The sequence below is a fragment of the Mobula birostris genome, chromosome 29, assembly GCF_030028105.1.
Source record: "Mobula birostris isolate sMobBir1 chromosome 29, sMobBir1.hap1, whole genome shotgun sequence".
NCBI lineage: Eukaryota > Metazoa > Chordata > Chondrichthyes > Myliobatiformes > Myliobatidae > Mobula > Mobula birostris.
This window is the reverse complement of record NC_092398.1, coordinates 30,472,315-30,488,563: the sequence shown is the minus strand read 5'-3', so window position 1 is coordinate 30,488,563 and position 16,249 is coordinate 30,472,315. Positions and strand designations below refer to the sequence as shown.

Below are 16,249 nucleotides of genomic sequence, written 5' to 3'. Positions count from 1 at the left end.
GTGTTTATTGTGAGGGGAATTGAATAAAAATCAGGAGAGGTTCTGCTTCAGTTTTACAGATCTGGAGCTCTGTGGACACCATCGGTCTCCTTGAGTGCAGAAGAACATCAATGCTTTGGGAGCAGGTTCGGAGAGGGTCGACTAGAGGAGAGTTCCAGACGCCGAGGGCTTATTAGCGTGACAGGGCATTCGACTGAAACAGCCAAGATCCTGAGGAGTGGGTATTCTCTTCTCCAAGAATCTGGTAAGGAGTCAGTATCAGAAGCGTGGGTTTTCCCCCAGTGCTCTGGTTTCCTCCCACAGTCCAAAGACGTACCGGTTGGTTGGTCATTGTAAATTCTTCTGTGATTAGGTTAGGATTAAATCGGGGGATTGCTGGGCAGCTCGACTCAAAGGGCCAGAAGGGCCTATTCAGTGCTGTATCTCAATAAATAAATAAATCAGAATCAGGTTTAAAGTATGTCGTGAAATTTGTTGTCTTCGTGGCAGCAGTACATTGTGATACATAATAATAGAAACAAAAACTGAATTAACAGTAAATATATTTATGAAAAAGTTAAATTCAATAAGTGGTGCAAAAACAGAAATAAAAAAGTAGTGAGGTAGTGACCATGGTTTATTGTCCATTCAGAAATCAGATGTCAGAGGGGAAGAAGCTGTTCCTGAATCATTGAGTGTGTGCCTTCAGGCTCTGTACCTCCTCCCTGATGGTAGTGATGAGAAGAGGGCACGTCCTGGTATCACTGCTCATCAGAAAAGTGAGGGGGTGCCTGTTTAAGACAGGTGAGGTGATTTTTATTTTGAAGGTGATGAATCTTTGAAACGCAACAGTAAGATCAGGAACATTTGATGGCTCTGGGCCTGTATTTGCTGGAGCTTAGATGGATGGTGGGGGGTGGGAAATTTCATTGAAATCTACTGATAACTGAAAGGCTTAGATAAAGTGGTCAATGAAAAGCTTCTTCACACATATCAATTCATTACACAGTGCACGAGGTAAAACAATAACAGGATGGAGATTAAAGTGAAACAGCTACAGAGAAAGTACAGTGCAGGCAGACAATAAACAGGCAGAGCAAGGCCATAATGAGGTAAACTGTGAGTTTAAACTATCTACATACCGAGGGCACGTTACGACAGCTGCCTACTCTACTGACGCACGGGGGCTGAAGATACAAGCACTGCCCCTCTGGAACTGGGCTGAGATCCTGGGCTTCTAGCTGCCTAGCAGGGAATCTCTCGGGTATTGAGGATTTTGTTTTGAAAAAGCAGGCTAGCAGATTAACCAAAATTAGGCCATTCAGCCTATTGAGTCTTCTCCACCATTCTATCATGGCTGATTTACAGCATCACTCTCAACCACATTCTCCCCGTAACCTTTGATGCTGTCTCTAATCAACCTATCAACCTCCGCTTTAAATATACCTAATGACTTGGCGTCCACAGCCATCTGTGCCAATGAATTCCACAGATTCATCACCCTCTGGCTAATGAAATTCCCATTCATCTCTGTTCTAAAGGGCATTCTTCTATTCTGAGGCTATGCCCTCTGGTCCTACACTTTAACCAGGCCTTTAATCAATAGGTTTCAATGAGACCTCCACTCATTTTCATAAAATCAAAACGAGTCCAGATGCCCAAACCCTTTCATTCCCAAAACATGTTTTGAGGAGCTCCTCTGGACCCTCTCCAATGTCGGTACATCCTTTATAAAATAAGGGGCCCAAACCTGCTCATAATACTCCCAACTGCGGTCTGACTAATGCCTTACTTGGCCCAAATCCATCTAAACTGTTCCTCTCCTTATACCTGTTTGAATGTCTTTTAAAAATTGTTACTGGTCCCACTTCAAACATTTCCTTTGGCAGCTCAGCTCATTCCATACACCCACATCGAAAATCAGTCGTTCAGCACCCCTTTAAAACCCTTCCCCTCTTGCTGGGTTTAGACTCCCCTACCCTGGGAAAGTCTGAGACCATTCACCTTCTCTGTGCCCCTCATGATTTCTTTGATCACTCCTTGGCTTCCTGCACTCCTGTTCAGCCTCTCCTTACAGCTCCTGTCCCAGTCCCGTTCCCGTTACCGAACACAATATCTATCCTGTACCCTCTCCAGTCCCGGTCCTGTTACCGAATACAGTTTCTGTCCCGTACCCTCTCCAGTCCCGGTCCCCTGACCGACACAGTATCTGTCCCGTACCCTCTCCAGTCCCGGTCCCCTGACCGACACAGTATCTGTCCCGTACCCTTTCCAGTCCCGGTCCCGTGACCGAACACAGTATCTGTCCTGTACCCTCTCTAGTCCCAGTCCCGTTACCGAACACAGTATCTGTCCCATACCCTCTCCAGTCTCTGTCCCGTTACTGAACAGAGTATCTGTCCTGTACCCTCTCCGGTCCCGGTCCCATTACCGAACACTGTATCTGTCCCGTACCCTCTATGGTCCCGGTCCCATTACTGAACACAGTATCTGTCCCGTACCCTCTCCAGTCCCGGTCCCGTGACCGAACACAGTATCTGTCCTGTACCCTCTCTAGTCCCAGTCCCGTTACCGAACACAGTATCTGTCCCATACCCTCTCCAGTCTCTGTCCCGTTACTGAACAGAGTATCTGTCCTGTACCCTCTCCGGTCCCGGTCCCATTACCGAACACTGTATCTGTCCCGTACCCTCTACGGTCCCGGTCCCATTACTGAACACAGTATCTGTCCCGTACCCTCTCCAGTCCCAGTCCCATTACTGAACGCAGTATCTGTCCCGTACCCTCTCCAGTCTCAGTCCCGTTACCGAACACAGTATCTGTCCCGTACCCTCTCCGGTCCCAGTGTCATTACCGAACACAGTATCTGTCCCGTCCCCTCTCCAGTCTCAGTCCCGTGACCGAACACAGTATCTGTCCCGTACCCTCTCCAGTCCCGTTCCCGTTACCGAACACAGTACCTGTCCCGTACCCTCTCCCGCCTCAGTCCAGTTATCGAACACAGTATCTGTCCCGTACCCTCTCCAGTCCCGGTCCCGTTACCAAGGACAGTATCTGTCCCGTACCCTCTCCAGTTCCAGTCCCGTTACCGAACACAGTATCTGTCCCGTAACCTCTCCAGACCCGGTCCCTTGACTGAACACAGTACCTGTCCCGTAACCTCTCCAGACCCGGTCCCTTGACTGAACACAGTACCTGTCCCGTACCCTCTCCAGTTCCAGTCCCGTTACCGAACACAGTATCTGTCCCGTACCCTCTCCAGTCCCAGTCCCATGACCGAACACAGTATCTGTCCCGTACCCTCTCCAGTCCCGGTCCCGTTACCAAACACAGTATCTGTCCCCTACCCTCTCCAGTCCTGATGTCTTTACTGAACACAGTATCTGTCCACTACCCTCTCCAGTCCTGGTCCCGTGACCAAACACAGTATCTGTCCCGTACCCTCTCCAGTTCCGGTCCCGTACCGAACACAGTATCTGTCCCGTACCCTCTCCAGTCCCGGTTCCGTTACCGAACACAGTATCTGTCCCGTACCCTCTCCAGTCCCGATGTCTTTACTGAACACAGTATCTGTCCACTACCCTCTCCAGTCCTGGTCCCGTGACCAAACACAGTATCTGTCCCGTACCCTCTCCAGTTCCGGTCCCGTGACCGAACACAGTATCTGTCCCGTACCCTCTCCAGTCCTGGTGTCGTTACCCACTCCAGTCCCGATGTCTTTACCGAACACAGTTTCTGTCCCGTACCCTCTCCAGACGGGGAAGGGGAGTGGGGAGGGGGGAGAGAAGAGTGGAATAGAGACAAAGGGAAGGATAGGGGAGGGTGAGTAGGTGAGTGGAGAGAGTGTGAAGCATAAGGAGTGAAAAAGAGAAGAAAAGCTATCTTGGATGTGGGTGACACTGAGTGGTGGTGGACAAGCCGAACAAGAGAGGTTGTAAAGAACAAACAGTTGTCCTCAGTATGGCAGCTCCAGCTCAACACCAGGGCAAACAGACAGTGTCAAGACCTCCCTGTCCATTCACCTGCGGGGTAAGATGCCTGAAGCAGTGATAATGCTGCAGGCAACATGAAATATTGAACAGCAGTGAATGAAATATTTATAACAGGAAGATACAGGGAAGGCAGAAGGTCTCTTGGATCATTCCATTACACCAGAAATATACAGTCCATGAAACATTAAGCCTTGGCACAAATTATTTCTCACGTTGGCCAAATCAGCCGGTAATGCTGGGACTTTGCAGTATACAGTCAGTACTGTGGAAACAAACCAAGTGGCTTATTGGCTAGCGAGCAGATGGGGAGGCTAGTTAGTGTGATATACAGGTGGCCAGGTTTTGGGTCTCCAGGGAAAAAAATGACTCAGTACATCTGTGCTACATTGTGCTTCCAAGATCTCGGTACCCAACCCTAGTGTTATACACTGACTGCCTTGTCCCCATCGGTACGTCACCCCAGCATTACACAGTGACAAATCCGTACCCCAGTGTTATACAGTGACAGACCCATCCCCACCGGTACCATACCCGTGTTATATAGTGACAGACCCGTCCCCACCAGTACCAGTGGGGACGGGTCGGTCACTGTATAACACTGGGGTACGGTACCAGTGGGGACGAGTCTGTCACTGTGTAACACCGGGGTACGGTACCAGTGGGGATGAGTCTGTCACTGTGTAACACCGGAGTACGGTATCAGTGGGGACGGGTCTGTCACTGTGTAACACCGGGGTAAGGTACCAGTGGGGACGAGTCTGTCAGTGTATAACACCAGGCTACAGTACTGGTGGGGACGGGTCTGTCACTGTATAACACCAGGCTACAGTACCGGTGGGGACAGATCTGTCACTGTATAACACCGGGGTACAGTACCAGTGGGGACAGGTCTGTCACTGTATAACACCGGGGTACGGTACCGGTGGGGACGGGTCTGTCACTGTGTAACACCGGGGTACAGTACCGGTGGGGACGGGTCTGTCACTGTATAACACCGGGGTACGGTACCAGTGGGGACGAGTCTGTCACTGTGTAACACCGGGGTACGGTATCAGTGGGGACGGGTCTGTCACTGTATAACACCGGGGTAAGGTACCAGTGGGGACGAGTCTGTCAGTGTATAACACCGGGGTACGGTATCAGTGGGGACGGGTCTGTCACTGTATAACACCGGGGTAAGGTACCAGTGGGGACGAGTCTGTCAGTGTATAACACCAGGCTACAGTACTGGTGGGGACGGGTCTGTCACTGTGTGACCCCGGGGTACGGTACCAGTGGGGACGGGTCTGTCACTGTGTAACACCGGGGTACAGTACCGGTGGGGACGGGTCTGTCACTGTATAACACCGGGGTACGGTACCAGTGGGGACGAGTCTGTCACTGTGTAACACCGGGGTACGGTATCAGTGGGGACGGGTCTGTCACTGTATAACACCGGGGTAAGGTACCAGTGGGGACGAGTCTGTCAGTGTATAACACCAGGCTACAGTACTGGTGGGGACGGGTCTGTCACTGTGTGACCCCGGGGTACGGTACCAGTGGGGACGGGTCTGTCACTGTATAACACCGGGGTACGGTACCAGTGGGGACGAGTCTGTCAGTGTATAACACCAGGCTACAGTACTGGTGGGGACGGGTCTGTCACTGTGTGACCCCGGGGTACGGTACCAGTGGGGACGGGTCTGTCACTGTATAACACCGGGGTAAGGTACCAGTGGGGACGAGTCTGTCAGCGTATAACACCAGGCTACAGTACTGGTGGGGACGGGTCTGTCACTGTATAACGCCGGGATACAGTATCTTTGGGGTGAGGGTAAAGGTCATCGCCAGTACAGCAGTCAGCCGATGAAAGGATCGTATAAAGGATATCCTCAGCATGGCCTTGGCGGGTGAAAGGATAGAGTAAAGCTCATTGTTAGCACGGCGGTCAGACACCAAAAGGACAGCGTAAAGGTCAGGATCAGCACAGCAGTCGGCCAGCGAAAAGTGAGGCTGAATGTCATCTTCAGCATAGCGGTCGGCTGGCATAATGACAGTCTAAAGGTCTACATCAGCACAACCGATGGCTGGCAAAAGGATAGGGTAAGGGTCATCGTCAGCATCACTGTCAGCCGGGGAATGGACCGGGTGAAGAACGGTGATCGGCCAGTGTAAAAGTCATCATCAGCATCGTGGTCGGCCGGTGAGAGGACAGAGTAAAATTCATTGTCAGCACGGTGGTCAGCCAACAAATAGCCCACTCCATTCATTGAAGCCAGAGGAAGCACAAAAAAAAAATCAATTTTGAGCATTTAATATTAATGGGAATGTCTAACCTTGCTTTAACCCTGAAATTGTACCGCAATGGTGATATTACCCACTCGATGGCACTCTAAATAATGTAGCAGGTAAAGGGGAAAATAAGGCGGTTTGGCAGTCAAATTCAAACCACAAAATCAAAACCAGAACTTGCTGAACTTAATCAGGTCTGTCATTGTACGATACCGGGGTACAGTACCAGTGGAATCGGGTCTGTCGCTGTGTAACACCGGGGTACGGTACCGGTGGGGACGGGTCTGTCACTGTGTAACACCGGGGTACGGTACCGGTGGGGACGGGTCTGTCACTGTGTAACACCGGGGTACGGTACTGGTGGGACAGGACCATCAATATATAACACCGGGGTACGGTACTGGTGGGGACAGGTCTGTCAGAGTGGAGAAGCCTTCATCCCGTTGGTATGAACATTGATTTCTTTTCCAGATGAAAAGTTTTCACTTCCCCCTTTTCTCTTGTTCTCTTGCCCACTCTGGTCTGTTAACTCTTCTGTTCACCTCCCCCTAGGTCCCCTCCTCTTTCCCTTTCTGCTGTGGTCCACTCTCCTCTGCGATCCGACTCCTTCTTCTCCAGCCCTTTACCTTTCCCACACACCTATCACTTTTTAGCTTGTCTTCCTTCCCAGTCCTCCACATTTAAATTCTGGTGTCTTCCCCCTTTCTTTCTTGTCCTGAGGCAGGGTCTCAGCCGGAAACGTCAACTGTTTATTCAGCTCCATGGATGGCTGCCTGATCTTGTGAGTTTCTCCAGCATTGTGTGTGTGTGTGTGTGTGTGTGTGTGTGTGTGTGTGTATATCACTATTACTGCCGTTCCTTAATCTGTCTCTCTGCTCGGCATCCCCACCTAGAGGCACCTACAAGTCACTGCATGCACTGATTCCCAGGGAAAGGACAGTACACATGAGGAATCCTGGCACTGTGTGTATGTGTGCACGTGTTCTCCCTGTGCCAGTATGTGATTTTCTGGGTGCTCCAGTTTCCTCCCACATCCCAATGACCTGTGGGGTTGGGGGATTAATTGACTGTCGTAAACTCCCCAGCCCAGAGTTCGTGTGAGGGAGAATGAGATGGGTTGGGGTTATATTGGTATTACAAGTGGGTGGATTAATCGGTGTTGAAGGGTTCATTTCCATACTATCTCTTTCTATGGCTACTCACTGCTGTTTAGATGAGTGAGGAGGGGCTGGATCTCATTGAAACCCATTGAATGTTGAAAGGCCGAGATAGAGTGGACATGGAGAGGGTGTTTCCTATAGTGGGAGAGTCTAGGACCAAAGGGTGCAGCCTGAGAATAGAGGGAAGTCCATTTAGAACGGAGATGTGGAGGAATTTCTTTAGCCAGAGGGCAGTGAATCTGTGGAATCTGTGTGGAGGCCAGGTCGTTGGGAGTATTTAAAGCAGAGGTTAAGTTCTTGATTAGTCACGGTGTCAAATGAATAAACTCTTCTTGGGCTTCCAGCCGGGTACAGATATCAATTATAACCAACGTTTCGATGATAAACTCTGCCATCTTCATCAAAGGCTACAGGGAGAAGGCATGATGGAGAATGAAGCTGACTCAATGGGCTGAATTAACTCGTTCTGCTGTTATGTCTCATATTGTGCAGTCCTCATTTCTAGGAGTACATTTTCCAGTTGGTCTCTAATCCTCTTGCACCGCGGAGACACCATGCAGCCATTAATGACCACCATGTCTTTGGATGTTGGTGGAAATTGTAGCGCGCACACACTGAATTGCAGGGAGTATGTCTCAGAACACACATACAGTCACAGGGATTTTGTGTCTCTCCCTCACACACAGTCATGGGGAGTATGTGACTCACTCTCTCCCTCACACACACAAACTCACACTCACACACAAGAAAACACTGCTGCAGTGGGCAAGGTCACTGAAGCTGAGGCATCAACACTAACTGCTGTATTACCAAGCCGTCCTTACGAACGACAAAATTTCGCTGAAGCATCGTTTCAACTCTGATAAGTTTCCATTAACCTATTAGAGGTTTGTCTGCGAGGTTTCGATTCCCACTTTGCCGAGACATGTCATTTCATATTCTATTAAACCTGGCCTTTCTCCAATTGTTTATGCTTGCCTTGAACCCGACTATTTATTCTTCTAGTCTGAAGTTTACCTTGTGATTGCTGCTTCCCAGATGCTCCCCTGGATACTAATCCTAGGTCATTTCGGTTGGTTCCTTCCCCAAAGCCAAGCCAGCTTCAATGTCAGGGCATGTGCGTTTCCCTAAATTTGCTTTGGAAATTAGACCATAGGAGTAGAATTAGGCCATTCGGTCCATCGACTCTGCTCTGCTATTTCACCATGGCTGATTTATTATCTGTCTCAACACCATTCTCCAGCCTTCTCCCCATCACCTTTGACACCTTTACTAATTAAGTCTATCATCCTTGGTCTCTACAGCCATCTGTGGGTTTCCTCTGACATTCTAAAGACGAATGGGTTAGGGTCAGTGAATTGTGGGCATGCTACGTTGGCAACTCTTGGAGGCTGCCCCAGCACATCCCCGGAAAGTGTGGGTCGTTAATACAAACACATTTCACTGGATATTTTCAATGTACCTGTGACAAATAGGGCTAATCTTTGAGCTTTTCATGGCATTTATACAAATACCCTGGGTATGTGAGCATATGACGATGACATAGACATGAGAAATTCTGCAGATGCTGATAATCCAGAGAAACACACACAAGATGCCAAAGGCAGCATCTATGGAGATGAATGAATAAACGTTCTGGGCCGAGACCCTTCATCAGGACTGGGAAAGATAGGGGAAGACGTCGGAATAAAAAGGTGGGCGAGGGGAAGGAGGAAAGCCAGGTGATAAATGAAGCCGGGTGGGCGGGAAAGCTCAAGGGCTGGACAGGAAGGAATCTGACAGGAGAGGAGAGTGGACCATAGGAGAAAGAGAGGGGAAGCACTAGGGGGAGGTGATAAGCAGCTGAGAAGAGGTAAGGGGTCAGGGTAGGGAATAGGAGGAGGAAGGGGGAAGGATTTTTTCTTCTGGAAGGGGAGATAAATATTCATGCCATCAAGTTGGAGGCTACCCAGACGGAATAAAAAAGTGTTGCTCCACCACCCTGAGGATGGCCTCATTGTGGCACAAGAGGAGGCCATGGACCATCATGTGGGAACGGGAATTAGAATGTTTGGCCACTGGGAAATTCAGCTTTTGGAACTTGCCACTGGCCAAACATTGCAGCACAGTACAGAGACAACAGTACAGCACCCTGTTGGTGCACAACAGCACTATGTTGTTGTGCTGCCCTTTTAACCTAGTCTGAGATCAATCAAACCCACAAACATACCCATCTGTTTTTCCTTTCACCCATGTGCCCATCTAAGGGTGTCTTAAATGTTCCTAATGTATCTGTCTCAATTAGAGAAGGTGCAGAGCAGATATATCAGGATTAGGGAGCACGCCGTTACGTTGGAGAGTTGAGCGAGCTTGGGCTTTTCCCTTTGGAGTGAAGGATGATGAGAGACGTACAAGATGACAAGACGCATAGATCGAGTGGAAAGCCCAAGACTTTTCCCAGGGCAGAAAAGACTAATAGGAGAGGACATAATCTTAAGGTGACCATAGACATAAAACATTACAGACCAATACAGATTCTCTAGCCCACAATGCTGTGCCAACCTTTTAAGCCACTCTATGATCAATCTAACCCTTTCCTCCAATGTAGCCCTCTAATTTTCATGTACCTATCTAAGAGTTTCTTAATTGTCCCCAATGTATCTGCCTCTACCACCACCTCTGGCAATGCGCCCATACGCTTACCACTTTCTGTGTAAAAACCTTGCGTCTGACACCCCCCACCCCCACACACTTTCCTCCAATCACCTTAAAGTCGCACTGCCTCCTATTAGCCATTGCAGCTCCGGGAAAAAAGTCTCTCGCTGATCACTCGATCTATGACTCTTAAAATCTCATGCACCCCTATCAAGTTGGCTCTTATCCTGCTTCGCTCGAGGAGAAAAGCCCTAGCTCGCTCAACTTATCCTCAAAAGAGAAGTTCTCTAGTCCAGGCAGCATCCTAGTGAATCTCCTCTACAGCAGCTCTAAAGCTTCCACATCCTTCCTATAATGAGGCGACCAGAACTGAACACAATACTCCAAGTGTGATCTGACCAGAGTTTCAGAGCTGCAAGTAAAGGTCTGGAAGTAAAGGTCTGCAGAAAATAGTAAAGACAATAACCCCAAACTTCTCGAACCGGCTGAACACCTGGTAGAAGCAGGCAGCCTTGGGGGAGCAGCTCCACACTGGACCTCACCTGCAGCTGGCTGTTGAGGTCGTCCCGCTCGGCCACAAGTCCTTCCACCTCGCCCTGTCGCTGTTGGATGTCAAGGGTCAGAGACGTTACCTGGTCCCGCAACTGGTTCACCTCCTGTGTCTTAGCTGTCTGGATCTGTTCCGGGAGAAATAACAGCAGTCAGGCACAGGAACTGAGCTGTCCCATCGCATACTCCCAGGGTCAGTTACAAAGCGAAATTCTCTCCACTCTGTCCATCACACACTCCCAGAGTCAGGCACAGAGTGAATTCCCTCCACACTGTCTCATCACACACTCCCGGGGTCAGGCACAGAGTGAAGCTCCCTCCACACTGTCCCATCACACACTCCCGGGGTCAGGCACAGAGTGAAGCTCCCTCCACACTGTCCCATCACACACTCCCGGGGTCAGACATAGAGCGGAGCTCCCTCCACACCATCCCATCACACACTTCCGGGGTCAGACACAGAGTGAAACACCCTCCACACAGTCCCATCACACACTTCCGGGGTCAGACACAGAGTGAAACACCCTCCACACAGTCCCATCACACACTCCCGGGGTCTGACAGAGCGAAACTCCCTTCACACCGTCCCAACACACACTCCCGGGGTCAGACACAGAATGAATCTCCCTCCACACTGTCCCATCACACACATCCCGGGGTCAGACACAGAGTGAAGCTCCTTCCACACCGTCCCATCACACACTCCCGGGGTCAGACACAGAGTGAAGCTCCCTCCACACCATCCCATCATACGCTCCCGGGGTCAGTTACAAAGCGAAGCTCTCTCCACACCATCCCATCACACACTCCCGGGGTCAGTTACAAAGCGAAGCTCTCTCCACACTGTCCTATCACACATTTCCAGAGTCAGGCACAGAGTGAATTCCTTCCACACTGTCCCATCACACACTCCCGGGGTCAGACGCAGAGTGAAGCTCCCTCCACACCATCCCATCACACACTCCAGGGGTCAAACGCAGAGTGAAGTTCCCTCCACACCGTCCCATCACACACTCCAGGGGTCAGACACAGAGTGAAGCTCCCTCCACACTGCCTGTTAGGTTCAATGCAGAGCAAGTCTCCTGCTGCATTGTCAGCATGAAGGGGATTACATATTGTTCACCACCTGCTTTGTGGCTCCCGGTGATGATGCTTCAGGCAAGACTGGGACTCCACCTGGCTGTTCCCAAGATGGAAACCAGTATTAAAACATTTGCTTAAAAGGAATACTTTAAAAGAAACTGGTTTGTTCATGGCAAAACCACCTCTGAGGATCAGGCAGGGTCACTGAGGGGAATGTAGTAGATACTGTACATATGTGAGAGAGGGGGCTGATAAGGCTTACTTTAACTCTGTGCCCTTAGAATGCATGGTGAGACAGGGCAGAGCAGAGGTTCCCAAACTGTTTTATGCCATGGGGCCTTACAATTAACCAAGGGGTCCATGTATCCCAGGTTGGGACCCCTGTTGCAGAGACAGCTTTAGTTGGAGAGCAATGAGGGTAGTGAATACTCTGACAGAGTATGAGAGGGGCCTGACCAGCAAAGTACAGTAGGCTTAGTTGCATTGTGTCTAACTACACCCTGGAAATGTGTGATAAGGGAGTTTTACTCTGCGCCTACACTCAAAGAATAGAGAGAGCCAATGAGGACGGCAATATGTGTGAATGTTCTAAATGCACCACACTGCAGACAATCAGAAGTTGGTACTAATGGAGACAGCAAGAAGTCAGCAACGCAATTGGAGAGGGAGAAAGTTGTGAAATACTGATACTTCTGCCTGAGCTGAAGAGCAAAAGTGTGGGGAGAGGGCAGGAGAGTTTGTCAATAAGTATCTTCTCCCCAATGAAGGATGCAGTATTAATTCCCAGCTAAGAGCAGAGATATGTTCTCCCCAGAATGGCTGGTTGTATACTCACTGGCCATTTTATTAGGTACACTTGTTTGTTAATGAAAATATCTAATCAGCCAATCATGTGGCAGCAACTCAAAGCATAAAAGCATGTCGACATGGTCAAGAGGTTCAGTTGTTTAGACCAAACATCAGACTTTGACTGTCAAATGATTGTTGGTATCAAGCAGGGTGGTTTGAGTATTTCAGGAACTGATCCCCTGGGATTTTCATGCACAACAGTCTCTAAAGTTTACAGAGAATGATGTGAAAAACAAACATCCAGTAAGCAGCAGTTCTGTGGGTGAAAATGCCTCGTTAATGAGAGAGGTCTACTTCCTCAAGATCACCTGCCTTTCCACCCACCTTCATATCATCTGCAAATTTTGCAACAAAGCCAGCAATTCCATCATCCAAATCATTGACAGTTAACAAACGGAATCGGTCTACCACACAGACCCCCGTGAAACACCACCAGTCACTGGCAGCCAGCCATAAAAGGCTCCTTTTATTCCCATTTTGTCTCCTGCCGGTTTGGTTGCCGGCCACTCGACCATGATTTTCAGTCGGATGCTGGCCGCTCGGAGAGATTTGGTCGGGGGTGGGCGGCTGGCGCTCGGCCGGGGGCTGTGGTCGAGTGGTCGGCGACTTGGGCCGGCTCCCCCACTGGATTTAGTCTGGTGAGGAGGGTGTGAGGACACCCAGCAGGACTGAAAAAAACAAGGCCTGACAAAGGGCAGATGAGCTCCTTGTGAGCCAACGGCCATCTTCCCTGGAAGAGATTAAAGCCTCACCACGCATCCATAAATCGTACGCTATGCACCTAGTTAGAAGAGACATGATGAACTTGGGCGCTGCACCGTGTGCCTGACCTGCCCAAGGCCTCCGCCTAAGGAAGGGCCAAACCCGAGTTCGGCGGGGGCAGCGGCGGGCGGTGCCAAGGCGGCCAGCGAGAACAAGCTGGAGGAGAGGCTGTACTCGGTGCTGTCGCAAGATCGAAGATGGAGGTGCATAGCCGCCAACTCCAGATTCGGGACGGCACCCACTGACTGACTGACTCCTGCCAGTCAGCTACTGCTTTATCCATGCTAGGACCTTTCCTGTAATACCATGGGCTCAGAGCTTGTCAAGCAGCCTCATGTGTGGCACCTTGTCAAAGGTCTTTTGAAATTCCAAGTACACAACATCAACCAATTCTCCTCTGTCTATTCTGCTTGTTGGTTCTTCAAAGAATTCCAGCAGATTTGTCTGGCAAGATTTTCCCTTGAAGAATCTAGTGATTCTTGAAAGATCGTTACTAATACCTCCACAATCTCATCAGCCACCTCCTTCAGAACGCTGGGGTGTAGTCCATTTGGTCCAGGTGATTTATCTACCTTTCAGACTTTTCAGTTTCCCAAGATCCTGCTCTCTGTTTATGGTGACTTCACACACTCATGACCCCTGACACCTGGAACTTCCACCATACTGATAGTCTCTTCCACAGTGAAGACAGATGCAAAACACTTATTCAGTTCGCCCACCATTTCCTTGTTCCCCCATTTCTACCTCCCCAGCATCTCTTTCCAGTGGACCAATATTCACACTCGCCACTCTGAAGAAACTTTTGGTATCTTTTTTAACATTACGGGCTAGCTTACTTTCATATTCCGTCTCTACCTTCTTAATGACTTTTTTAGTTGCCTTCTGTTGCTATTTAAAAGTTTCCTGATTCTCCAACTTTCCAGTAACCTTTGCTCTATCATATGCCGTCTCTCTGACTTCTAGGCTGGTTTTGACTTCTCTTGTTAGCCACAATTAAGCCATCTTTCCTTGAGAATACTTCTCCTCTTTGGGATGTATATATATTCTGTGCCTTCTGAATTGCTTCCAGAAATTCCTGCCATTTCTGCTCTGCCGCCATCCCTGCCAGTGCTCTTTTCCAATCACTTCTGGTCAACTCCTCTCTCATGCCTCTGTAATTTCCTTTACTCCACTGTAATACTGATATCTGACTTTAGCTTCCCCTCGCATTTCAGGGTGAATTGGATCATATCACGATCACTTTACCCTACGGGTTCTTTTACCTTAATCAATTCTGGCTAATTGCACAACACCCAATCCAGAAAAGCTGATTCCCGAGTGGGCTCTAAAAAGTAGGCATTCTAGAAATTCCTCCTCTGGAATCCAACACCAACCTGGGTTTTCCCAATCTATACCTATATATTGAAATCCCCCATAACTAATGTAATATTGCCCTTTTGCATGCATTTTCTATCTCCAATTCTACCTTGTAGGCCATATTCTTACTACCGTCTGGGGGTCTGTATACAACTCCCATCAAGGTTTTTTTACCCTTGCAGTTCCTTAGCTCTATCCACAAAGTTTCCACACCTTTTGACCCTATGTCACCTCTTTTTAATGATTTGATTTCATTTTTTACCAACAGAGCAACAGTGCGCCTTCTGCCTTCCTGCCTCTCCTTCGATGCAATGTGCATCCTTGGACATTAAGCTCCCAGCTATAATCTTCTTCCAGCCACGATTCCGTGATACCTACAACATCACACCTGACAATCTGCAACTGTGCTACAAATTCAGCTACCTTATTCCCTATACTGTGTGCATTCAAACGTAACACCTTCAGTCCTGTGTTTGCCCTTTTCGATTTCGTCTGCTTTCTACACTGCAACTCACCCTGTTGACTGGAATTTTACCCCATCAACAGCCTCTCCTCACTACACATTGCCTCGGTTTGTAAACCAGCTACCTCATCTTTCAGCACCAACGTCCACCTTTCCTACGATACTTCTCACATTGAAATATACGAAGCTCAGAAGTGGCAGATGGACGACACTGTCAGGACATGTACAGTCTTGCACTTTGGGAGAGGAAATGAATGGTTTACTATTTTCTAAATGGACAGAAAATACAAAAACTAAGGCGCAAAGGGACTTCGGAGTCCTTGTGCAGGATTCCCTAAAGGTTAATTTGCAGTTTGAGTCTGTGGTGAGGAAGGCAAATGCAACATTAGCATTCATTTCAAAAGGACTAGAATATAAAAGCAAGGATGTAATGCTGAGACTTTATAAAGCACTGGTGAGGCCTCATTGGAGAATTGTGAGCAGTTTTGGGTCCCTTATCTTAGAAAAGATGGAAAGGATTCAATGGAGGTTCACAAAAATGATTTCAGAATTAAATGGCTTGTCATATGAAGAGAGTTTGATGGCTCTGGGCCTGTATTCACTGGAATTCAGAAGAATGAGGAGTGACTTGAATATAACCTATTGAATGTTGAAAGGCTTTAAACAGTGGATGTGGAGAGAAAGTTTCCTTGGTGGGAGAGTCCAAGACCAAAGGACATAGCCTCAGAATAGAGGGGCATTCTTTAAGAACCGTGATAGGAAGGAATTTCTTTAGCAAGAGAGTGGAGAACCTGTAGAATTTGTTGCATGGATGGCTGTGGAAGCCAGGTCTCTGGGTATTTTTAAACTGGAGGTTGGTAGGTTCTTGATTAGTCAAAGGCTACAGGGAGAGGCAGGAGAGGGGGGTTAAGAGGGACAATAAACCAGCTCAGATGGCCTAATTCTGGATGCTCCCTCACAGGATGCCTTCACCATCCTGTGGAAGAGACACACAGCACAGAAATGTGGTCTGTGACTCCAGCTTTCAAAAACAAAGCAGAATAATTCACCCCCTCCCCACCCACCAACTCAAAATTTAGGTTCTGCTTTGATCGGGGGCGGCGGGGGGCATACTGTAGGGAACTCAGCCTCAGATTCCAGTGAGACAGAGG

General features: G+C 48.9%; 1 protein-coding gene across 3 annotated transcripts in view; it reads right to left on the bottom strand.

Moving 5' to 3' along the window:
- The window catches only part of gripap1 (GRIP1 associated protein 1), a 98,021-nt gene that overhangs the window by 25,971 nt on the left and 55,801 nt on the right, over positions 1 to 16,249 (bottom strand). For all 3 annotated transcript variants that reach the window (XM_072246232.1, XM_072246233.1, XM_072246234.1), the window contains one exon: positions 10,579 to 10,713. In XM_072246232.1, coding sequence (XP_072102333.1) covers positions 10,579 to 10,713 — 135 coding nt within the window. The remainder of the gene's footprint in view (positions 1 to 10,578; positions 10,714 to 16,249) is intronic.